General features: G+C 50.7%; 8 protein-coding genes across 10 annotated transcripts; 4 read left to right on the forward strand and 4 right to left on the reverse strand.

Annotated features, from left to right (window-relative positions):
• Positions 1-28: 28 nt before the first annotated feature.
• Positions 29-466, reverse strand: PV06_05995 (uncharacterized protein; the record flags this gene model as incomplete). Its single annotated transcript, XM_016407056.1, has 1 exon — positions 29-466. The coding sequence occupies one exon, from the start codon at positions 464-466 to the stop codon at positions 29-31; it is 438 nt and encodes a 145-aa protein (XP_016262660.1).
• Positions 467-2,165: 1,699 nt separating this feature from the next.
• PV06_05996 lies at positions 2,166-8,138 on the forward strand. Of its 2 annotated transcripts, XM_016407057.1 has the most exons (3): positions 2,166-2,393; positions 2,543-7,757; positions 7,811-8,138. In XM_016407057.1, the coding sequence occupies exons 2-3, from the start codon at positions 3,180-3,182 to the stop codon at positions 7,895-7,897; spliced, it is 4,665 nt and encodes a 1,554-aa protein (XP_016262661.1). In that variant the 5' UTR covers positions 2,166-2,393; positions 2,543-3,179; the 3' UTR covers positions 7,898-8,138. The 2 variants fall into 2 exon arrangements, with proteins under 2 accessions (XP_016262661.1, XP_016262662.1); XM_016407058.1 differs by having other exon boundaries at positions 2,543-8,138.
• Positions 8,139-8,327: 189 nt separating this feature from the next.
• On the forward strand, positions 8,328-10,392 carry PV06_05997. 2 transcript variants are annotated; one of them, XM_016407059.1, is made up of 4 exons: positions 8,328-8,423; positions 8,524-8,581; positions 8,676-9,578; positions 9,710-10,392. In XM_016407059.1, the coding sequence occupies exons 1-4, from the start codon at positions 8,418-8,420 to the stop codon at positions 9,886-9,888; spliced, it is 1,146 nt and encodes a 381-aa protein (XP_016262663.1). In that variant the 5' UTR covers positions 8,328-8,417; the 3' UTR covers positions 9,889-10,392. The 2 variants fall into 2 exon arrangements, with proteins under 2 accessions (XP_016262663.1, XP_016262664.1); XM_016407060.1 differs by having other exon boundaries at positions 8,328-8,581.
• A 2,112-nt stretch (positions 10,393-12,504) lies between these two features.
• Positions 12,505-14,785, reverse strand: PV06_05998 (uncharacterized protein). Its single transcript, XM_016407061.1, has one exon. It carries the CDS (start codon positions 14,649-14,651, stop codon positions 12,714-12,716), a length of 1,938 nt encoding a protein of 645 aa, XP_016262665.1. The 5' UTR covers positions 14,652-14,785; the 3' UTR covers positions 12,505-12,713.
• Positions 14,786-15,340: 555 nt separating this feature from the next.
• PV06_05999 (uncharacterized protein) lies at positions 15,341-17,552 on the forward strand. The gene has a single exon (XM_016407062.1). The coding sequence runs from the start codon at positions 15,487-15,489 to the stop codon at positions 16,987-16,989; it is 1,503 nt and encodes a 500-aa protein (XP_016262666.1). The 5' UTR covers positions 15,341-15,486; the 3' UTR covers positions 16,990-17,552.
• Positions 17,553-17,826: 274 nt separating this feature from the next.
• On the forward strand, positions 17,827-18,886 carry PV06_06000 (uncharacterized protein). The gene has a single exon (XM_016407063.1). The coding sequence runs from the start codon at positions 18,074-18,076 to the stop codon at positions 18,584-18,586; it is 513 nt and encodes a 170-aa protein (XP_016262667.1). The 5' UTR covers positions 17,827-18,073; the 3' UTR covers positions 18,587-18,886.
• A 119-nt stretch (positions 18,887-19,005) lies between these two features.
• Positions 19,006-19,446, reverse strand: PV06_06001 (uncharacterized protein; the record flags this gene model as incomplete). Its single annotated transcript, XM_016407064.1, has 1 exon — positions 19,006-19,446. The coding sequence occupies one exon, from the start codon at positions 19,444-19,446 to the stop codon at positions 19,006-19,008; it is 441 nt and encodes a 146-aa protein (XP_016262668.1).
• Positions 19,447-19,589: 143 nt separating this feature from the next.
• PV06_06002 (uncharacterized protein) lies at positions 19,590-22,321 on the reverse strand. The gene is made up of 3 exons (XM_016407065.1): positions 22,094-22,321; positions 21,277-22,046; positions 19,590-21,228 (listed from the first exon to the last, which is right to left on the reverse strand). The coding sequence occupies exons 1-3, from the start codon at positions 22,214-22,216 to the stop codon at positions 19,773-19,775; spliced, it is 2,349 nt and encodes a 782-aa protein (XP_016262669.1). The 5' UTR covers positions 22,217-22,321; the 3' UTR covers positions 19,590-19,772.
• Between the last annotated feature and the right edge of the window lie 65 nt (positions 22,322-22,386).

Genomic DNA, 22,386 nt, shown 5'->3' on the forward strand with positions numbered 1-22,386 from the left:
CGCCAACCACGAGGAGCATCGGTGCCGGTCATGCCATTTTTTTGCACATGTCAAAAAGACCCCAAACAGTATGCCTTTCCTGCTGGTGCTTTGTACTTGAGAACTGGATTTGATCATTCGTTGTCAACTGACTCTGTACTGTACCAACTGACTCTGTACTGTACCACTCGTCGATTGTAATCGCTATAAATAGGCCGGAGGCTTGACGTCCGTACCAAAATTGCGCCCGGGGTTGCTGAGTGAAAAGAGACTTCACATTACCTGTACAAGACCAGTAAAAGAATGCCCTCTCCACACGACATCGATGCATTAATTCGTTTCTGGCTAATTCACTATTTCGCTTGCAACTCTGACACAACCCACAACACAGACAAAATCCAAGTAACTCCAAGCAGGTACACAATAATGGCCTCCCCATCAAAAAATTCCCGCATGCTCCAGGTCCTCCAGACCCCAGTCCATGCATGAGAGCCTATTTCTCATTGTTGATGCTTACCGGGCAGGGCCTCCTTTGCCTTGTCCTTGGCCTTGTCCGCCAGGGCACGAATGTTGTTGCGGTCTTTGGACCCATCGCGATTGAAGGACTCCGTTCGTACTTTCTCATTGTGGACCCGAGCCTGTCGCTGCTCCTCTTCTGTGGGCTTGTACAAGTTTCCTTCGCCGCCTGCAGGAGCAACAGTCAGTCATGTGTTGGTTCTTCCCTTTGTTCGGGAGAGCGTGCATTACCTCTGCCTGTGTGATGGGTGCCCTCGGGCATAATGATCCCCGGAACGTCAACATCCTGGGCTCGTCGCGCCTCTTCCGCGTTGTCGTTCTTCGCCATGTTGCCGGTGCCTCCGCGGCCAGTGGTGTACATGTGTGATTTCAAGGTAGGGGTTGTCTGAGGTTCCAGCGCAGGTGAGCGGGGTTTGCTGGTGACATTTCCTGGCAATGCAATGTTAGCACGACGGCCTACGCCCGTTTCAACCGTTGCGCGGATCCTACTCACCGGCACCGCCGCGACCGTAGGTAATGGGTCTTCCTTCAGGCATGTTGTGTATGTGGGGTCGAGTATTTCGGTGTGTATGACGAGATAATCGCAGCAACCAGCCAAGTCGAAAAGTATGTATCCGTTCCACCAGGAGAAGTGACGTTGGAAAGCTCTTGAAGGCCTGTCTCGTGTCTGCCAGAACAAAGAAATCTCTCGCGTCACGGGTAAGGAGCACAACAGTGAGTGAGGAGAAAAAGAATGACAGATGAACGGAGTATGTGGAGAATGCAGAGCACAGGCAGGTAAGTCGCACGAGTCTCTTCGATGTGTTCAAGTGATTTTGGAGGGTCTTAACGTTGGGTTCTCACAGGGAAGATGGTTCTATTGTAAATATTGTTTCGACTATTGGAAAGGATTGCATCATTCTGCCCTGATCAGCCGAAAAGCTTTGACGGTCACACGTGCGGAGAGAAAAAAATCAGTCTTCTCAGCAGGTTCAAGGAGATTTGATGGTAGAAGCGTGAGTCAAGAAAAACTAGACGTAACAGAAATGGGTCTCATACGTTCTTCAACACAATTAGCACCAGTGCCCAGCCTTTGCTAACGAGGCTCATGACCGTCGAGACCTGGGGGAAAATTTCCCTCGTCGGCAACCTCCATGGCCCGATGAGTTGTTCGATTCCAGCCACTGTCTGGGCCTCACCGCGAGCACCTTGTGGCGTCCTCGTGCACCGCCTTGGGCCCAAGCATGCAACGCTGGACGTGATGAGGCATCCCACCACGATCTGCTGCCGGGAGATGTGCGAACAGCTAGATCAGTCGCTTATGGCCATGAATATCACCATTGGCTGAACGCCGACTTGTGCCTCTACCCCAGATTTGCATCAACTTAAGACATGCCGGCGTTCATCTCCGCGCTTGTAAATGGTGCGACTCAAAGATTTGCTGTACAGTATATACAAGTACTTGGTCTGAACTGGTCCTGAATGGATGGCCACCTGAGGTTGATCTTGTTCAACAGCTAATAATGTCGTTACTTTGACGTTTGTCACGCGATTACTGCTAAATGTAGACCTGTCGCACCGGTGTCAAAGCCTCGAACGAACAGATCGACAAGTCCTCAAGAAATCGGCTAGTGATATACGAGACAAATTGCGAAGAGATCTTCCTCAAGATTTCAAGATTGAAGTCATGTTCTTATTCTGGCAAGCTTTCATCATCACTGAACCTCAACTGTAGTGGCTTTGTGTGGAAGGTACAGTAAGGTCTACGAGTACGACTACGAGACTCTACTATCAATGAGCCCAATGACGACACGCTGCAGCGCCAGCAAATACGACTAGACCAGGATGGTGGACAGGTCAAGTTTTTTCCAGATGTACTCCGTTCTCGAGCGTACCTTAAGTAGGTACCTAAGGATAATGTAGGTTTTCAATCAATGACCTTCCACCTCTCAACGACTCTAGGCTGTTGCTTGTTACGAGCGTGAAGAAACATCAATCCAAAACGATGGCGACTGCAACCACTATTGCAGGAAAAAATCAAATGTTGAACAGCCACTGACGCGACCAGTGTTGCAAGGAATTGTTTGCCGGGCCCGTTTTTGTCTCTGCTTAGGCGGTGTATGGGTAGCCAACTGGGGCATATCGGGGCCGGCTAGGCCGGAGCTGGCTCAAAGTCCTCAACTAAAAATTCACACCGCTCACTACCGAACACCACCCGCAAACTAGGCCCATTAGCCATCACTTCTAGGCTCGCTAGGCGTTATCAACCCCTCCAGCCTCTGGGAGAATCAACTGCACGATGATGGAACATGTGTTATCATCATGGATATCTTGGTGAGTGGAATGCAGGAACCGCCACTGATGCCACTTGCCCGGGTTTTGCATCTCCCAGACTCCCTGTGGCCCTCCTGCGCTTGTTACCGGCCGCGGCGTTGCTTTTTCTGGTATTGATGTTCACTAATTGACCTTCTCGAGTCGGTTCATCTACAGTCATCTCATAATTCCCAAGAACACCTGCACCTCACTAGGCAGGCCGCCACTTGTGTATTTCTTGCATTACCTTCGTCGTGCTTCTGTTATTTGCATTCTTCCCCTAGAGCGTTGCTACTGTTTCGCGCTGCGCTCGACAGCGCTCCTACGAGAGCGAGCGTTCGGATTCCGTTACCACACTTATCTCGATATTTGTATCTTCTGATCCCTTTCAAATGCCTCCAAAGACTCATCAGAGCTCCCGCCAGGTCTACCTGCTACCTCTGGATGATTCAGGAGCTCCAGATGTTCCGAACCAATATGTTTACCTGCCTGCACCCACCGAGCCGGGGTACCGCCTGAGATTTTCTATCGAGGGTACAAGCTCAATATGCCGTCAGGGAAGTCTCTGGGTCAACATCCCCAAGCCTGGGGAGCGATTCGACCGGAATCGTTTCCAAGAATACAAGTTGCACCCTGACTTCAATCGAACACTCGAGATTGACATACCGATCACCTGCGCCGGTGCGTTCAGCTTCTATACCACCTATACTCCTCTCCCGGAGTTTTCACTCGAGCCTACGAAACCGCCCCAACCTACGCGGACCGAAACCTACTGGATCGACATCGAGCCGGATCTGAGGCTGGCTGGCTCACGGCTGCCCTTGGATGCTCTGGGAATATTCTCCGTAGTGTCCAAATTCATGGGCAACTACCCTGGGGATTGGAACAAACACCTGAAAGGCATCAGTGGCAGAGGCTACAATATGGTGCATTTCACACCTTTGCAAGAAAGAGGCGAATCAAACTCTCCTTACAGCATTTATGATCAGTTGGCGTTCGACAAAGAGGTCTTCCCTGGCGGAGAGCCAGATGCAGCTCGCATGATAAAGTCAATGGAAGAAGAACACGAATTGCTTGGACTTACTGATGTGGTCTTCAATCATACTGCCAATAATAGCAAATGGCTGGAAGAGCACCCGGAGGCAGGCTACAATGTCGAAACGGCGCCATGGCTCGAGTCGGCCCTTTGTCTAGACGATGCTCTGCTCGAGTATAGTGATGAGCTTGCAGATCTTGGCATGCCGACCAATTTTAGCAGCGTCGAAGACCTGGACCACGTCGTTGCCGGCATCCAACCCCATGTTATCGACAAGATACGTCTGTGGGAATACTTTGCATGCGATGTCAAATCGGACACACAGGCTATACTCGAAGCTTGGAAAAATGGCAAAACCAGAATACCTCGCGGAGGCTTCGCCGACGGTATTGGTGGTGGGCTCGACTCCCTCAAGTCATGGTCGCTTTACCAGAAGGCAGCCTTTCTCAAAGACCATGGTTTGCTAAACGGTCTGCGTATCGACGGCAGATATTCCCGCAAGGTTGATCCTGCCATTGGCTCAGCTATGCTGACGGCTTTGCACGGCCGCTACAGCGAAGGATCGGACATCGCATCTGCTGAAGAAGAAATGAAAGCTATTCTTAACGAGCTTAATCTCCCTTTCTATCGCGAATATGATGCCGATGTCGCTGTCATCAAGGATCAGGTCAAAGGCCGACTTCAATATACCCGACTCGATCCCAATGGTCCCAGGTTGGGCCCGGTCACCAAGGAAACCCCTTTGATTGAGACATATTTTGCTCGCCTGCCGCTGAATGAAACAACCAAGAAACATAAGCCTGAAGTATTGTCACTGGCTGTCAATGGATGGATATGGGCTGCAGATGCTATGAAAGACAATGCCGGTCCTGACTGGAGGCCTTACCTTCGCAGAGAACTCATTCCTTGGAGTGATTGTGTCAAGTTGAGGTACGGCAAAGGCCCTGAAGACAATCCTTTCTTGTGGGAGCACATGACCAAATACGTACAGTTGATGGCAAAATACTTCACTGCCTTCAGGATTGACAATTGTCACTCAACTCCAATCCACGTGGCTGAATATTTGCTTGATCGGGCTCGAGAAATCCAGCCTAACCTGGCAGTATTTGCAGAACTGTTCACTGGCAACGAACAAATGGACTATCTGTTTGTCAAACGCCTTGGTTTGAGTGCTTTGATCCGTGAAGCCATGCAGGCATGGAGCACACAGGAATTGAGCAGGATTGTCCACCGTCATTGTGGTCGGCCAATTGGCAGTTTCGAGTTGAACGTTCCTCAGCGTTCCAGAAAACCAGTTAATAACCTGGTCAATGGTGCCAATGGCAGTGAACCCAAAACTCAAGAGGTTGTTATGCACATTCGCGAGAGCCCAGTGCATGCTTTGTTCATGGATTGCACCCACGACAACGAAATGCCTGCACAGAAGAGAGATGCCAGAGATACTCTGCCTACGGCTGCTCTTGTAAACATGTGTGCTTGTGCCACCGGCAGTGTCATGGGTTTCGACGAAATCTATCCGAAGCTTGTCGAGATTGTCCATGAGAAGCGAACGTACACCTCTATCAGCTCTGAAGGCGAGGTCCAGGTTGGCCCTGGTGAGGGGGGCATCGCAGGTGTCAAAAAGCTACTAAATCAAATCCACACCATGATGGGCAAAGATGGCTACGATGAGACCTTCTTGCATCATGAGGGTGAGATAATCACCCTCCATCGTGTTCATCCAGACTCTCGCAAGGGGTACTTCCTCATTGCCCATACCGCGTTTCCTGGCTCTGGAAATGGAAACGGGGGCTTGAGCCCTGTCCACCTCGCCGGCACCAAAGCACGACAACTTGGTTCTTGGGTACTAGAGGTTGATCAGGGCGAGGCTGCAAAGAAAGCTGCATTGGAAGACGAACGTGAGCTTGTAGGACTTCCGTCCAGAGTCAGAAAGATCAAAGGTGCCACCACCGAGCATGAAAACGGCGATACCATGATTCGGATAGATGATTTCTTCCCCCCTGGATCCATCTGCCTTTTTGAGACATGGGTCCCATCTGCAGAGCACTCGCTTGGTCTGAACAGGTTTTTCGCCAGCGGAACTGAGGAGGCTTTTGGAGAGCTTGACTTGATTGATCTCAATTTCGTTTTGTATCGATGCGATGCAGAAGAGCGTGACTCCAGTAATGGACAAGACGGAGTTTACAACATTCCCGGTTATGGACCACTTGTGTATGCCGGCCTGCAAGGCTGGTGGAGTGTAGTCGAGCCTATCGTCAGGAAGAACGACCTTGGCCATCCTCTATGCAATCATTTGCGTCAAGGTCAGTGGGCATTAGATTTCATCGTTGGCAGAATGGAAAGGATATCCAAACAGGAAGGCTATTCTCGACTGCACAAGCCTGCAAAATGGTTGAGAGAGCGATTCGATGCATGCCGAGAGATTCCGAGTTACCTGTTGCCGCGTTATTTCGCAATGCTCATCCAAATCGCCTACGACGCCGCATTCAAGAGAGGTGTTGAGTTGATGAGCCCTAATATCCGGCGAGGTCAAGACTTTCTTCAAAGTCTAGCCATGGTCAGCGTTCAACAAACAGGCTATGTCAAGTCTGCATCACTTTGGCCAACTACAAGTGTTCCTTCTCTTGCCGCGGGCCTACCTCACTTTTCAGTCTCATGGGCAAGATGTTGGGGTCGGGATGTTTTCATCTCTCTACGAGGCTTGTACCTGTGTACTGGCCGGTTTGAAGAGGCCAAAGAGCACATCAAAGCCTTCGGAAGTGTTTTGAAGCACGGTCTCATACCGAATCTGTTGAGCAGCGGAGCTGCACCCAGATATAACTCACGGGACTCGCCGTGGTTTTTCCTTCAGAACATTCAAGACTATACCAAGCTTGCTCCTGACGGACTTTCGATCCTTCACGAGAAGATTCCTCGACGATTTCTTCCATATGATGATACGTGGTTTGCCCACGACGATCCCCGAGCGTTTTCGAAAGAATCAACGGTGGAAGATATCATTCAGGAAATCTTCCAACGTCACGCTTTTGGATTATCTTTCCGCGAACACAACGCAGGACCGAATTTGGATATGCAGATGAAGCCGGAGGGTTTCCAGATTGACGTGCACGTCGACTGGAAAACAGGCATCATTTTTGGAGGCAGCCAATTCAATTGCGGTACTTGGATGGATAAGATGGGTGAGAGCGAACGAGCGGGCAGCAAGGGAGTTCCTGGCACTCCACGTGATGGTGCTGCTGTCGAGATCACAGGTCTTTCGTACAGTGCGCTGAAATGGGTAGCCGAGCTTCACAAAGCCGGGAAATACCAATACTCTGGTGTCGAGACCGACTCAGGCGAGAGAATTAGTTTTCAAGATTGGGCGGATCGCATCAAAGCCAACTTCGAAAAGTGTTATTGGGTTCCAGTCGATCCCAAGGACGACGTTGAAGAGGACCTTGATCCCAAGATTATCAATCGTCGAGGTATCTACAAAGATTTGTACCGATCGGGCAAGGAGTATGAAGACTATCAATTCCGACCCAACTTCACCATTGCAATGGTTGTGGCTCCAGACCTGTTCACCCAGGAGAAGGCTTTACGGGCATTGAAGATGTGTGATGATGTCCTTCGGGGTCCGACGGGCATGCGAACACTTGATCCCTCGGATCTGGATTACCGGCCTTACTACAACAATTCGGAGGATTCTGCCGATTTCGCGACATCAAAAGGCCGGAACTATCATCAAGGACCAGAATGGTTGTGGCCGACAGGATTTTTCTTGCGAGCATTGTTGACGTTCGACCTGAAACGTAGGCATACAGCAGAGGAGCGAATGGAGTCGTTCCAGCAGGTGACCCAACGGATGGCTGGGTGCAAACAGGCCATCAAGGACAGCCCGTGGAAGGGATTAACTGAATTGACCAACAAAGACGGGTCTTTTTGCGGCGATTCGGTAAGTTCGAACGTTCTGAACATGCGATGTACTTGACTGACATTCTCCCCTAGTCGCCTACCCAAGCATGGTCTGCTGGATGCCTGTGTGACTTGTTCCAAGATGCATCAGTGTTGGCACCCGAGGTGAATGGCTCATGAAGACGGTGGGCATGACAAGATGGAGTGGTACTAAAAAGAGTCGACGGAGTAAATAACGCAATGCCCATGACATGACGCAAAATAACAGAAGAGAAATAATACAAATACTAGAAAATGGATGATGGTGGGTTTATAGAGGGAATTCGAGGTGATCATTACCTACAAGATCACAGATCAAAGACGAAGACAGTAAAGGCATGATGACATTATATATTACTATATTATAATACATTCATACACGTACATATATTCTCTACTATATGTAGGTATATACCTAGTAATTAAAATACTGTTGTTGCTGCTGTGATGACTTGTCTTGGTGCTGGATGTTTATTGTCCAATCGGCGAGTCGAGAATTTTTATTTTTGGCGGCGTCATGCAAGGAACAAGAAGAACAAAAAAGATGGTCACCGCCGCTGTCGACTGAGTCACTCACTCTCCTTTGCCACTATTTGTCAATCTACATAAAATCCTCTACGGTATCCATTTGTTTTTGGCGGTAGTAGCATTGAATTGAATCATGGCCGTGAGTCTCTTTTGCCTGGGACCTTTGGTTTTCACATGCCCCCCGCATTTCTTTGGTGTACAATGGAATTCTTTGACTGACTCACGGACACGAAATATAGTCGTACCACATCACCAACCCGCATGTCGGCGACAAAGAGAGCTCGGAAGACTGGCGGAGTATGTGTTGCCCCGTTCTCCCATGCGTGTGCTGTTTTGTATGGTCCGTATTGCCATGATGCTGACCTTTGTGTGTGTGTGTGTCTCCGTCCAGTTCGTGGTTACAATCCTCTCACACCCCCGGACCTGCTCCAACATGAGATCGCCCAGACGAAGGAGTCCAAGGCGACGGTGCTGCAGGGGCGCAACGACTGCGTCGCCGTCGTCAACGACAAGGACCCGGGCCGGAGACTCCTGGTCATCATCGGCCCCTGCTCGATCCACGACCCGGCGTCGGCGCTCGAGTACTGCGACCGGCTGCTCAAGATGAAGGAAAAGTACAGGGGCGAGTTGGTGATCGTGATGCGGTCGTACCTCGAGAAGCCGCGCACCACGGTCGGCTGGAAGGGCCTGATCAACGACCCGGAGATCGACGGCAGCTTCCTGATCAACAAGGGCCTGAGGCTGAGCCGGCAGCTGTTCGTGGACCTGACGGCGCGGGGCATGCCCATCGCCAGCGAGATGCTCGACACCATCAGCCCGCAGTTCCTGGCTGACCTGCTGAGCATCGGCGCCGTCGGGGCCCGCACCACCGAGAGCCAGCTGCACCGCGAGCTGGCGTCCGGCCTCTCGTTCCCCGTGGGCTTCAAGAACGGCACCGACGGCACCCTGGGCGTGGCCATTGACGCCATCGGGGCCGTCCGGCACCCCCACCATTTCCTGTCGGTGACGAAGCCGGGCGTCGTGGCCATCGTCGGCACCGTGGGCAACGAGGACTGCTTCGTCATCCTCAGGGGCGGCACCACGGGCACGAACTTCGACGCGGAGAGCATCCGGAAGGCCAAGGAGAAGTTGGTCTCCAAGGGCCTCAGCCCGAGGCTGATGGTCGACTGCTCCCACGGCAACAGCGAGAAACAGCACAAGAACCAACCAAAGGTCGCCCAGGTGCTGGCGGAACAGATCGAGGGCGGAGAGGAAGGCATCATGGGTGTCATGATCGAAAGTCACATCAACGAAGGTGAGTCTTTTTGGTGGTAGCATCGCTACTCTGTGTCCCCCTCCCCCCCTCCCCGCTCCCCCCTCCCCTCGCGTCTCGTCCCTTGATATTTTGTTGCACGGCTGACGATCTTTGCTTTGTGGCGTCTACAGGAAGTCAAAAGGTCCCACCAGAAGGAAAGGCGGGCCTGAAGTACGGTCAGTCCATCACCGACGCCTGTATAGGTTGGGAAGACACCGAGTCCGTCCTCGAAGTGCTCGCGACTGCCGTTCGGAAACGGAGAGAGAAACTCGGTCCCATCAAGGCCGTCAATGGGACTGTATCTTCCTAAAGTACCGACCGGAGCACAGAGAGTATGAATTGATGAGCATGACTATGGCAAGCCACGCAAAGACAACAAGGACGTTCGTGTTAGATGTATAGAAAAAGACCCCCCTTCGGGGCGACCGCACCAAAGGAGAAAAGAACAAAAAAAAAGAAGAGCAAAACCAGTCGGAAAGGGTCTGGTATCGGGGCTCTCAAACAAACAAAGTATCGTTATGGAAAAATGGCATTTGTTAGATACCTCGCTAGGCGCGCGTAATGGTTTATGGACAGGAAAATACTTGATATTCATCTCGATGAGATGAAATGAAATGAATGGCTTTACAAGGTATCCAAAAGTACACAACCACTTCGGTTGCCTTAATGCCTCGTACTTGTCCGAGTGATGAGGTATGATATAGAGATATGTTGATTAAGAGAAACTTCGTACGGTGGAGTAACTAAATGGGTTTCAACAGGGGGGTTCGTGAGGTCTTTTGATAACAAAGCAAAGAAAAGCCTGCCTCAGTGATTCTTTCTTCAACATTCTTTCCAATCCAATTGGGAGAAGAACTGAAATAAGTAAAAAAAGAATAGAGACAAACAGGCAATCCTCGCGCGCCTTTTTGCTTTTTTAAAGAAAAATCAGTGTTTCTTTGCAACGACGGCGCCAATCCGTATAAATACTGCAAGTGACAAGAGAAAGTTGATTCGATGTGTTTGTGTGTTCTCAAGGGGGGAGGGAGAGAACGAGGAAGAATCGACAATCAATGTCGTCTGTAGCCGTTCGAAATGAATGAAATGAGTACTGGTGCGTTCTGTGGGTTCTTGTGTTTGTTGGGTTTTCCTTTGACCACAATGCTAAGTAAAGTCACTCGAAGTGACTCTGATCAATGCCACCTCCCGAGCCAATGGGCAATGGACCGAGAGTCTATTTGCTCAAGTACGGTCAGAAGAAGAAAAGATGGACTAGAACACACCGACCTCTCTCAGGTTGAAAAAGTAGGGTGGTCGGTTGGTCAAGCGGCGTGAAAGAAGTGAAACAACATGAATCCCCCATTCGTGTTTTTCCCGTTTGGTCATACAAGTGCCCAAGACCAACTTATCGACCGTCGAGGTTGCATTGGTTTGAGACAAGTGTACCTAGGTAAAGTCAAGGGCAAGGCCTGCGTTGCCCCGGATAAAGATGAAGACGAAATGAAATGGAACGAAAATATCAAAGACTCGGTACTGTGACTCTCTGGGAAGGTACCCAAAGACCGAGTGTCCAACTCGGATGTGTTGGCTTATTGTCCCTTGGGGACCTTGCCGGGTTTGTCGTCGGGAATGTCTCGATAAAAAGTATGGTCAAGTGGCACGGGAGGCTGAGTACCATCACGATGAGGTTGCTGTTCCTGTGGTGGCTGTTGACCCTTGTCTCCTCCGCCGCTACCAAAGAACCCCCAACGCTTCTCGTTGTCGTTGTTATCGTCGCCGTCGTGATCTCTCTTGTTCTTCATCTTCTGTGGGAGCCTGTCAAAGATGGGATCGTCCTTCATGTCAATGACGCCGGCGTTTGGGTTTCCCGTCTGCACGTTGCCGTACGCGGGCTGTTTCTGCCACCATTTCCACCCGGCGAGGCCGTCCTGGATGAAATCGTGTCGACGCTCCAGAGGAGCACCAGAGGAAGTGGCACTGTCGTCGAATTCTTCCTCGGGCATGGGTCCGTGGCCGTGACTGTTACCACCACCAGGCTTGCGAATGTATTCCATGCCACCACGATGGGCGCCGCCGCCGTTGTTGCCAAAGTTCCCTGAACCGTGGTGGAACTTGTCGCCAGCACCTCCCATGTCACGACGAGCTAGACCCTCGACGTCGTCTGGGCTAGGGCCATGTTTGCCTCGAAAGCCACCACCACCGTTGGGATTCCCACCATGACTGCCGGCTTGGTTTCCACTTCCGCCCATTCTTCCTCCTGGAGCACCACCGTGCTGCTGTCCATCATTACCACCTGGATGACCACCCCCCATACCACTGGATCCGCCTTGCCAGTTACCACCATATTGCTGGCCCTCTCCTCCACCATGTGATCCCGATCCGACTCCTCGTTCTTGAGGAGATGGGGCTGGAATGGCACCGACCTGAGCCGAGACGAAGGCCAGGATGAGTGCGACTTTTGCCGCCGATAGATGCATGTTGTTTGCTTCTTTTTTCTTGAAGTATGAATATGAGATAGACTTGTGAGTAGCTGTTTTTGTGAGATAAGTATGCTATAGATCGTGATGTATCACAGCCTATCCCCCGGGCGACACTTTTACCCTTTTATGAATTGCCATGATGGACCACCCAAGATCCTTTGACACTCAGAAGGCATAAAGAAAAGGCAACACGAATGTTGCCCGTAGTTATCACTGTACGAGTAGCAGCCATCCGTTCGAAGATCATGCGCAAATGGCGGAGAACAAGAACAACCAAATCATCAATGCCGCAAAAGGTCTCGAATAACAGACATAATGACCTACCGATAAAACATCCAGGCCACAATGAGAGTTCGGAACAGCGTTATGCCTGAAATCGACTTGAATAAGGGGCGCTATACCCAAAATTGGTATCAATAGGGAATGTTGATGCCGGAAGTGCATATCAATAAACTCGAAACAATGACGCCTTACCATGTTGGGAAACAGCCTTGTTCAAGTCAAAAAGGTCAACACACAACGAAAACATGTCAGCCAGGACAAAATATGTAATTCACATTTCGAATGTCGCTAAAGAAGGTACTGCCAGAATAAACTTGAACTCGCTGAACGCTAAAAAGTAGAATCATTGAAATATCTGGGCCTTCTGAGTCGCAATCTTAAAAAAAACTTCCTGTTAAACATCACCGTTGTCTTTGTTGGCGGGCTCATTTTCAGTAGAGAGGGGACCAGTGACTGATTCCGTTGCATCAGCGGATACTGAAGTTGTTGGTTCTGCTGACTCGGCAGGGACAGCAGTCTTTGGCTCAGTTTCAATAGCAGGGGTAGATGACTTTGGCTCTGCATCTTCGGAAATTTTCGTTGCCTCGACCTCGGTCGCATCACCAGGAGTAGAACTCTCCAGGTCCTTCTCGTTGATATGAGAAGGAGTTGCATGAGTTCCTTCAGAACTAGAAGCGGGGCCATCTGACGTTGGTGGCTCGACAGACATAGGTAGATCTGATTTCGCCTCCACAGGAGTTGACTGCATGGCTTCTGTTTCCGCGTGCTCAACAGCAGAACCAGGTGCCTCAACCTCGGCATTCGACGGCTGTGTGTCCTCTTCAACGACTTGTAGAGAAGGATGACCAGCAACTTCATGTGTATGATCCTCCTCACCTAGCGTGCCATCTTTGACTTCACCTGTCCCGTGTTCAGGTACCTCTAGCTGCATCTCTGGCGGTGGGATCTTATGTTTCGGCGGTTCCTTGTGCTTGTGCGAAGCCGTTGGTTTCGACCTAGGTGGACTATTGACTTGAACCTTGTCGTGAACCTTCTGGGCACTGCTTGCCGTGGGTCTCATCATCCTCGCGAGGAATCCTTCATCTGCCCTGCTTGTGCTCACTCGGGACGTGGGTCGTTCATGGCCATTGCCATGACCATTGGCAAGGGATGCACGTGATGCCTTCTTTGCAAGTATCCCCGAGCCCGTTGAAGACGACATACTAGCTCGAGGTGGTTTCATGGAGGCAGTAGAAGGTCTTTTCGCGATCGATTTGCGAGGGGCGGTTTCTGTTGGTGAACGCTGTGCGTCATGCTTGGCCGCAGATGCTGCAGTTGGAGCCGTTGCTGCTGCTGGAAGTCTCGCAGGTCTTGTCGGGGATTTAGGCCGTAATGTTCTGGGTGACTTCGGAATTTTTGGAGACGTTGATGTCGGGTCCTTCTTTATGGATTGACTGCTCTGCTTTGCTTGTAGACTTGCTCTCGGGGCTGGAGCTGGGGCCGTAGACTGCGGCTTGGTTGTCTTCATTGACTTTTGCGCTGCAGCCTCTCTCGCTTCTTGGGCTCGCTTGGCTGAGTCCATGACGCCTTTGATTTTTGCAGGTCCTCCTCTTATGTGCGCTAGTGGAGAGGTTGGTGTTTTGGGCGACGACTTGGAAGTCAGAGGTGATTTAGGAGCAGGATTCGACTTCGTGCTTGGCGCAGGTTTGGTAACAATATGCTTCACTGGTGGTACTTTGGCAGATGATATACTCTTGGTAGGCTGGGCGCTCTTTGGAGCCGGTCCGGAGTTTTTAACATTGCTTGTTACCTTTTCACCCCCTCCAGTAGCCTTCGCTGCTTCCTTGGGTTTAGAAGATACTTCAGTATGCTTCTTCTCTTGTACTTGGGCTTTTGAGGGCGTTTTGCTTATGTCCTTCGTATCTGATTTATCTTTCGAAAGCCCATTGTCGGCAAATGCCGATCCTTTCAAAATATCTCCCAACCCTCCCTGCGTTGAGTCATTCTGATGTTGTCCATCCTTCCTAGAACCATCAAATGAGGACATTTCCCTTGCGAACGGTCGTCGTTCGGGAGAGAAGGTTGCTATTGAAGAATTTTCTCTGTTCTCGTCTCTGCTGCTTAGGTCGCTTGTCCTTCGTAGGCCTAGAATAGGTGCGGCACCGTTTTCGCCAGGCCTCTCGACTGCAACGAAGCTCGCCCTGACTTTGCTCACCGGTCTACTGCCGTTCGAGAATTCAGAAGGATTTGGGGATCGACCTCGGCTTGGGGGAGATGAGGCTTGGTCGGTCGTTTTGTTCTCAAACATAGCTCGAAGGTTTCTCACGCCGCCATTTCCAGAATTGGCAGACATGACGGCGAAATGAAGGCGCAAATCAGCAACTGAACGTCGGGCAGGCAAGTGCGATGGAGAAGAAAAGGCAACTGGAGAAAGCAAATGACAAGACCACCAGGTAACGATGGAAATTGATAGTCTGTAAATCCAACGTGGTGGATCCGGGGTCGAACAAACAAGGGGCATGTCGTGCGTCCGAGACGCGTTTTACTTCGCTTCTGCTTGTGGCCTTGGTAACGACGGTTGGATTGGTGGGCTTTTTCACACGCAAATTTACCGTCCAGTCGCCAATGAAGACTTGCAAAATCTGCCAGCTTCAATCAGACTTCATGGTCGCTTCGGCTCGCTGTGAAAACCATTGATTTGTTGGCTGGTCAATGTTGTGTTTACGACTCTCCGTTCTGGAAGATTCAGGGGCTCCAACCCAAATCGCTACAACATTTCCGCACCTACGGAGTACAATTGCTCGCTTTGGGGGGTTTATTGATGAGTTTATTAAGATGACCACAAAGACGAAATATCCAGACAGAATCCGACACTGGTCTTCCCCAAGAAAAGATCGCCGACTTCAACGTCTTCCCTTCGTGTTCCCTGGCACTTCCCGGACCGCATATCCGTACCGTGGTGTAAGTTGTCGGATCCACCCAATTGCTCTGTTCCCGTGCTATCGATAAGCCGCTTTCCAACCTCCATCTTGAGTGCGCAGTTGACCATCTACCTGCGGTATCGCCTTCGATAAGGTAGTTGGCATCACAGGAGGACCGGTAATATCACCGGGAACCCGTCATATGTGTTACGCAACTATCCTTTGCACTACTCGTATCTGTATATTTATCCTCAAATCTAAGGCACAATGGCTTCCACCACTGAAATCGATCCTCTTCTTCCTCATAATGAGCCTGCCCCAGAAATCCAAGGACATGGCTTTTCGAGGTATCATGGCTACGCCGGAATACAAGCTCAAGAGCACGAACCAGAAGTGAAGAGATGGCCAGATGATGGTGATGAACAAGATGACGCACGGTCGGTCACGACGAGAGCTGCCCGCTCTGCCTCGGAGGGAATTGGACTCCTCTTCATGATGATTGTCTTCTTCATGGTAGTACTCGCCGTGCTCAGACCGAAATTCGGGGACGAGAAGAAACCGTTACCACTACCCACGAAGCCTCCTCAGACGATCGCGGACAGAGTGTCTAATATCCTCAGTCATACTCCTCTCATAGATGGCCACAATGACCTGGCCATCTTTATCCGATTTGCATATCAAAATAAATTACATACCAAAGAATTCAAAGACAAATTCGAGAACGGGGGAATGGAGATGAATGTTGATTTACCGAGACTGCAAGCAGGTCAAGTAGGAGGTTCGTTTTGGAGCGCCTTTGTTGGTTGTCCAGACGATGCCAGTGTTGATTTCTCGGACGAGACATATGCCACGGCTGTTGCACATACTCTGTCGCAAATCGACCTCGTCCGACGAATCCAGGATGAGTACCCCGACAACTTCACGTCTGCGACACTCCCTCTCTCAGTGGCTCTGAACAACTTCCATGCCACAAAATCCCTGATTTCGCCAATAAGTATTGAAGGACTACATCAAGTCCCCCAGTCTGCTCCTCTGTCGACACTCCGGCTGTACTATGCCTTGGGTGTCCGTGCAGCAACACTTACATGGAATTGTCATAACGCATTCGCAGACGCTGCGCTCATCACTTCAAAGCGGGAGACGAAGGTTGCTCCATACCACCGCGGCGGATTGACACCTGCTGGTAGACAGGTTGTTCACGAAATGAACCGTCTCGGCATGCTGGTAGACATTTCCCACACGTCATATTGGACTCAGAAAGCCGTGCTGAGCAACAAGACCTCCGCAGCTCCCGTTATTTTCTCTCATTCGTCAGCATTTGCCTTGTGCCCTCATCCGCGAAACGTCCACGATGATATCCTGGATCTGGTGAAAGAGACTGAGAGCCTGGTGATGATCAATTTCTCACCCGGTTTCATCTCATGCCTACCCCCACCAAATTCGAGTGTAATTCCGGAATTTTACGAAAAGAACAACACATTGCACCAGGTCGCTAGACACATTGTCTACGTTGGTGACAAGATCGGTTATGACTATGTCGGACTCGGCAGTGATTTTGATGGTATGGGAGAGCTCACTCCAGAAGGCCTGGATGGAGTGGACAAGTACCCCAACCTAATTGCCGAACTGTTGAAGATGGGTGTCAGTGATAAGGATGCTGGTAAAGTGGCTGGCGGTAATCTCCTGCGTGTCTGGCAGACTGCCAACGGGGTTGCGAAAAGGCTTCAGAAAACCACCCCGGAGGGCGAGGACGAGGTGAGTGGGTGGTGAAGACTTTCTCTACTCGGTACTGGAATAATGCATCGGCATCGGCAGTCCAACGTATCCTGATTATGAAATGCATCGATCTTCCTGATGCACCTTCATCTTTGGATGGATCCATCCAACTATGTTAAAAAAACTAATTGAAGCCCCGCCTTAAAAGCTAGGCCCACAGTGTATTTTACACGCACACTGCACAAAAAGAGGGAGACCGGATTCTGTGAAGAAAGAAACAACCAAAAAAAGAATCGAGTCTCTTCGACGGGGAATTGACTGGAGTACTGATTAGTCCAATGTCTGGAGTTGAAAGCAGGAGGAGAAAACCTACACCCCGGGCTTCGGCGTGACAAGCCGAGATGTTACTACATGCACGGTTAGGATCTGACACAAACGACAGAAGAACGAATTCTACGAACCCACTACACCATCGAAGAAGATGAAATCTGTGTGCTTGATTTGGTGGCATAATTTGACCTGTCTGGTATATCAAGATACGGCTCACTAATGCTTCGCTAGTTGGATAACTTTAGTGGGTGTGAGTAAACCTATTTGCCTAGCTTGTCGAGGGGTGGTGTTTATTCACCAATAATTACCCTTCTACCAGGAGGGGCTTCACCTAACTGTATCCTATTGTTTCTTCGTGTGTATACTCCTAGCTAGAATTGTGGTTTTGTTTCTATCGTCCCTCCGAAAAGTTGTTCGCAAGAGTGCCTTTGCCTTCTCACGTGATTTTTTTTGACGAGGCTGACATTGGTAATCGTGCTCGTACTCGGTATCTTATCGATAAAGACTTGTCGGCCTCGTGCAATCCGACGCCGACGCTTATTAACTACCAAAATAGTCCGTAGACAACCCTCCAGCTCATGCCACCACATCACGGAGTATTTATGTTGACCTAACGGGTACAACAGCGACCCTTGCACCAGCTTTCTCTACTTCTACTCGCACGACTTTCCAAGAAGACTTTGACCGCCCACAAGTTCTACGAGCTTACAAGTTCGGAACACAAACAGACTCTCCAGACTTCTAGATACAGACTTTCTCTTTCGAGAAGAGCCCGTTGTATCTACCAAGTAACAAGTGCATCGTCATCATGAGCGGAAACCCCTCCAAACCGGCTCCGGCAAACTACGTCGCTTTTACTGCGCCCATCAACCCTGCCGGGGCCAGCCCGGTGCTCACGTACGCCCAGATCTGGCAGGGGCTCTTGAAGAAGATCCGGGCGGCCGAGGCCTTTGTCGGCGCGGCCATCATCTCGACCGACGTCATCTCCGAGACCACAAACGAACACGGCCTGCCGGTGACGGTCCGCGAGGTCGTGTTCCGCGACGGCAACCGGCGCGTGCAGGAGAAGGTGATCGCCTTCGAACCGATGAAGGTCGAGTTCCACCAGCCCGACGGCAGCAAGGTGCAGAACGTCATCAACCAGGACGCCACGGGGAACCTGTTCATGACCTACACGTTCGAGTGGCTCCACCGCGAGCTCGAGGGCGACGACGCGGGCCTCGAGGCCGCCCGGAACAAAGAGTGGAAGATGGCCCAGACGGCCGTGGAGAAGACGATAGAGGTCATGAGGGAGATGGTTCAGGACGGAAGGATCGAGTGAGAGTTGAATGACAATAACGGAATTCATGAGCTCAAAAAGGCCAAAACAAAAACCAAGGTCGGTTTGGTTTTTCGAGAATGGTGCCACCGATACCGCTGCTCTAGCTTCTGTGGCTACTGCATTCTCAAAACCAAACACCCACCACTGGTGTCGGCCGTAGGTAAACGTATGATTTTCGATATGTCAATGTCAGGTATCATTTCAGTACATCTGCTCTCGTTGCAGCACAACAAAACCTTGACACTGTCTGTCCACCGATAGAGTACCCATGACATAATATCGCAAAAGGGGGCAACCGACCAACATTGGCTCCTTTTTTCCCCCCGACATGTCAGTCCCTTTTTCTTTGTACTCCCTACCTAGCCAGGTAGACTACGAACTCCAACCGACTCTCGTCATATGATCCCTGAGAGGTTCATTCACCTCCCCCATCTTTCCATTGCGTCCTCTTTGTGTTTTTCCAAGATGAACTCTATCCTCTCATTACTCAAACCCAATTCTTCCTGGATGATCCTCCTGAGGGCCCAACATTCCCATTCTTGATCTGCCCGGAAAGGGTTCGGTTCTCCCAGGGCGTTGTGGGAGCGTCGTTGATGTCCGGGTGGGTTAACGTAGGTCGAGAGTTGTGTAGGCAACACTACTCTGTCAGACTGACCCCTACCCGCCTGGACCGATCGTGGTTCCCGATGCTCCTCCTTTACTACTCCCGAAAGGGGAGGAGGGCGAGAGAGGGCGACGAGGGGGACCGTCAATACTTGGTTGAGAACTCTCTGTCGATCTTCCGGGGTGACATGAAATCGTTCCAATTGTGAAAGCACCTTGCTGAAACTGCCGTCGTCCGGAGATTCAGGACGTGCCATGTTATTTGTCGACAACAAATGCGTGAGGACTGACTGCAAGGTGTGTAAGTGTAGACTACCGGAGATGGTAGAAGAATGGGGCGAGAAAGGCATGATAAACTGAAACTTTTGGATATAAGAGAAATTCAGACATCCAACGAACGCATGATGTTGCCATGATGTTGTGACCGTATATAAAGAACAATCGAACGTTGTACATACAATCAGAACTACTCCCAACGCCTTGCTCGTGTCTAACATGCTCATATGCGCTCCCTTCTGATTGGACACCCAACGCTAATATGCAGCAGACGTTTTCTTGTCGTTGTCTTTGAAAAGGACTATGGTCATTCCCAATCAGCACCCCAGTCCTCATCGTTCACATCCGGTTCCTTCGGTTTAGGGACCTCCTTGATTACCTCCTTTTTCACAACAGCGGCGGCTGCTGGCCGTTTGGAGGTGGCGGCGACTCCTGCCGATACACTTCTTGGAGGCCCTGATGGTCGAACACCCAGAGTGCCACCGCTGGCTGTCGTCTTGTTCAGGCCTCTGGGCAATTGCTTTTGAGATTTAGCTTTCGACTGTGCAGCCAGCCATCCTGCGAAATCTGGTTCCCCTCCATCATCAAAAGCCGCTGCAGGTCCAGGGCTGGACGGCTTCGCTGCGCGATTAGAGGACGCATCGAAGAAGCTATCCCCCTCATCGTCCATAGTGCCCCAAGCATCCATAACATCTTCCTCAAACATGTCGGGTGGTTGCGACGTGGAGCTTCTAGCCGTGTGAGGCTGTAGGGGCTTGGGTGAAGAGATCGGTTTACCAGGCGCAACGTTTATACTTGGAGTGGCCCGGCCGGAGGCAGGTAGCGACTGTGTCTGTGTCAAGGCTGATCCATTTGTCGTGCCTGTGGGAGCCATTTCTCCTCGCGCACCAGCTAGCTTGTTCGTGAATGAAGATATCGCCCATCCTGCCCAACCAGTATCATTTTGGTTTCCCATCCTCGCAGGGGCCGAGGGCGCTGCTGTGGCAGCAGCTCCTCCGGGCGGCAGGACGCTGTCTGGCATTGTAGAAGCAAATTTTCGTACCCGATGGAGGTAAATGTCGAGTGCCTTGTTCGCTTGATCCCGAACCAGTTTCTCCTTGTCCACAAGCATCGTACAGATGACCGGAAGGATCTTTGTAGCACAATCATCGTCGGTGAAAACATCGATTGTTGCATTCAGCGCCATCAGGGCAGCATTTCTCGCATGTACAAAAGGGTCTCTCAGAGCTCGTGTAAAGGCAGCAATGAGCACTTTGGACCTGGAACTTCCCCCAAGATTCCTCGCGATCTTGCCGAGACAGATTGTGGTGTTTGTACGGATACCAGGCTGTTCATCATTTGCAGTTTTGGCTAAAAATCGCAAGAGCTCCCCATTGATGATGCGGTCAGACAATTTCGATATGACTGACAGAACGCCTTTGACTGTTTGCTCCCTGACAATAGGTGCAGTGTCGGTGAATCCAGTTGTTATGGCAGGCCAAATCTTGCCATTGATATCTTTCTGTGATATTCTGTCGATCATCAGAGGTAGGTTATCCAGTAGACACACCCTCATGGCACGATCGGGACTGTTGAAGAGGCGAATAATGACAGGCCCGAGTCTGGATTCGAACTCGTCATCCGACATTTTCAGTCCAATTTTCATGATTGCACCAAATACTCCTGGTCCTCCACCACCGAATTCGACCGATTTCAGCAGCTCGGGCAGAATCTTCATCTTGAAAAAGTCTTCCGGGAAGTCATCTGTAAGCTCGTCAAGTTCGCTGCGACAGTCAGTCAAATTGAAAGGTCAAGGTACTGTCAATACTCACGCCAGGAATTGGTCCCTTTCTTCTTCGCTCTTCAACCCTAGGCTGTCAGCCCCTTCCGTGATGTGGATGAGAGGGGTCTCGAAAAAGCCTCCAGTTTTCTTTCCCTGGTCGACGAAATGGCTTGCAACGAGCCTTAGCTTGGGATTTGCATTGACAAGCCTTCGATAACTTTGAACCATGTTGGCAGGAATGCTTCTGGGTTGGCCGAGTTGATCATTGCCCATGAAACTGCCATTGAAAGCTTCAAATACCAAGATACCCAAGCCATAGGCGTCCGGCGCTCCAAGAGGGTTCTTTTTGATGGTGGACCAGCCGCCGTTGGCCACTTCAGGAGGTGCATATCGATTAGAATCTGGTAGCAGACTGCCATATGTATAGATGATGGCATCGTCCTCGTTCATGGAACTCAATAACTCAAAGCCGCCAAGTTTCCACTCTCCGCTTTCGCTGGTGTATACCGAAGAGACACGAACGGCGCCGTGAACGGATGAAGCGTCACTGTTGATAAACTTCAGGGTAGAAGAAATGCTGTACAGCCCCCATTTTATGGTCTCCTCGCTCAGACTCTTGCGCTTTATGTGCCAGCTCAGCGGTGTAACCTTTTCTGTGATTATGTAGATGTTCGTTTCATTCTCGACCACATCTATGACTCTTATGACCCCGGGGTGTCGCAGTGTTCGCAATTTCCGGGCTGCATTCTTCGCTAAGGGTAATCGTGCTTTGTCTTTGTTGATATCAAAGGTGAAAAGGGAGCAGGGAGTGTTGTCATCCTAGATGATATTTAGCAACTGTCCATCTTGCGTTGGGCCTTTGATACCTTCTTGACAGCGTTATGTACGCTCCATATCGATTCTCCCGCGTCAATTCTGTCTCCGATGGTGACTGGGAAGGAACTGGACTTTGCGATGGCAGAGGCGACTGCGGATTTGAGAAAGTCCATGAACGGCCATGCGCTGGTGATGAGCAAAGCGGATCGAGGACGGCAGTACGGAGTACAATCGGCAGTAATTAGCTGGTCAGGAGGATGGACTGCTGAATAGTTCAGTTTGTTCTACTCGAAGACGTGGACTTCGGGCCATCTGCGTCCGTTTTCGATGGACACCGCGACCA

This window comes from Exophiala oligosperma (assembly GCF_000835515.1).
Source record: "Exophiala oligosperma strain CBS 72588 unplaced genomic scaffold supercont1.5, whole genome shotgun sequence".
Taxonomy (NCBI): domain Eukaryota; kingdom Fungi; phylum Ascomycota; class Eurotiomycetes; order Chaetothyriales; family Herpotrichiellaceae; genus Exophiala; species Exophiala oligosperma.

Bases quoted from the DNA above. Each gene is read 5' to 3' on its own strand.
- PV06_05996 (XM_016407057.1), top strand. From the start codon at position 3,180: ATGCCTCCAAAGACTCATCAGAGCTCCCGCCAGGTCTACCTGCTACCT. The intron at 7,758-7,810 runs GTAAGTTCGAAC...ATTCTCCCCTAG, and splicing joins GGTCTTTTTGCGGCGATTCG to TCGCCTACCCAAGCATGGTC.
- PV06_05997 (XM_016407059.1), top strand. The intron at 8,582-8,675 runs GTATGTGTTGCC...GTCTCCGTCCAG, and splicing joins GAGCTCGGAAGACTGGCGGA to TTCGTGGTTACAATCCTCTC. The intron at 9,579-9,709 runs GTGAGTCTTTTT...TGGCGTCTACAG, and splicing joins CGAAAGTCACATCAACGAAG to GAAGTCAAAAGGTCCCACCA.
- PV06_05998 (XM_016407061.1), bottom strand. From the start codon at position 14,651: ATGTCTGCCAATTCTGGAAATGGCGGCGTGAGAAACCTTCGAGCTATG.
- PV06_05999 (XM_016407062.1), top strand. From the start codon at position 15,487: ATGGCTTCCACCACTGAAATCGATCCTCTTCTTCCTCATAATGAGCCT.
- PV06_06000 (XM_016407063.1), top strand. From the start codon at position 18,074: ATGAGCGGAAACCCCTCCAAACCGGCTCCGGCAAACTACGTCGCTTTT.
- PV06_06002 (XM_016407065.1), bottom strand. From the start codon at position 22,216: ATGGACTTTCTCAAATCCGCAGTCGCCTCTGCCATCGCAAAGTCCAGT. The intron at 22,047-22,093 runs GTATCAAAGGCC...AATATCATCTAG, and splicing joins TACATAACGCTGTCAAGAAG to GATGACAACACTCCCTGCTC. The intron at 21,229-21,276 runs GTGAGTATTGAC...TGACTGTCGCAG, and splicing joins GAAAGGGACCAATTCCTGGC to CGAACTTGACGAGCTTACAG.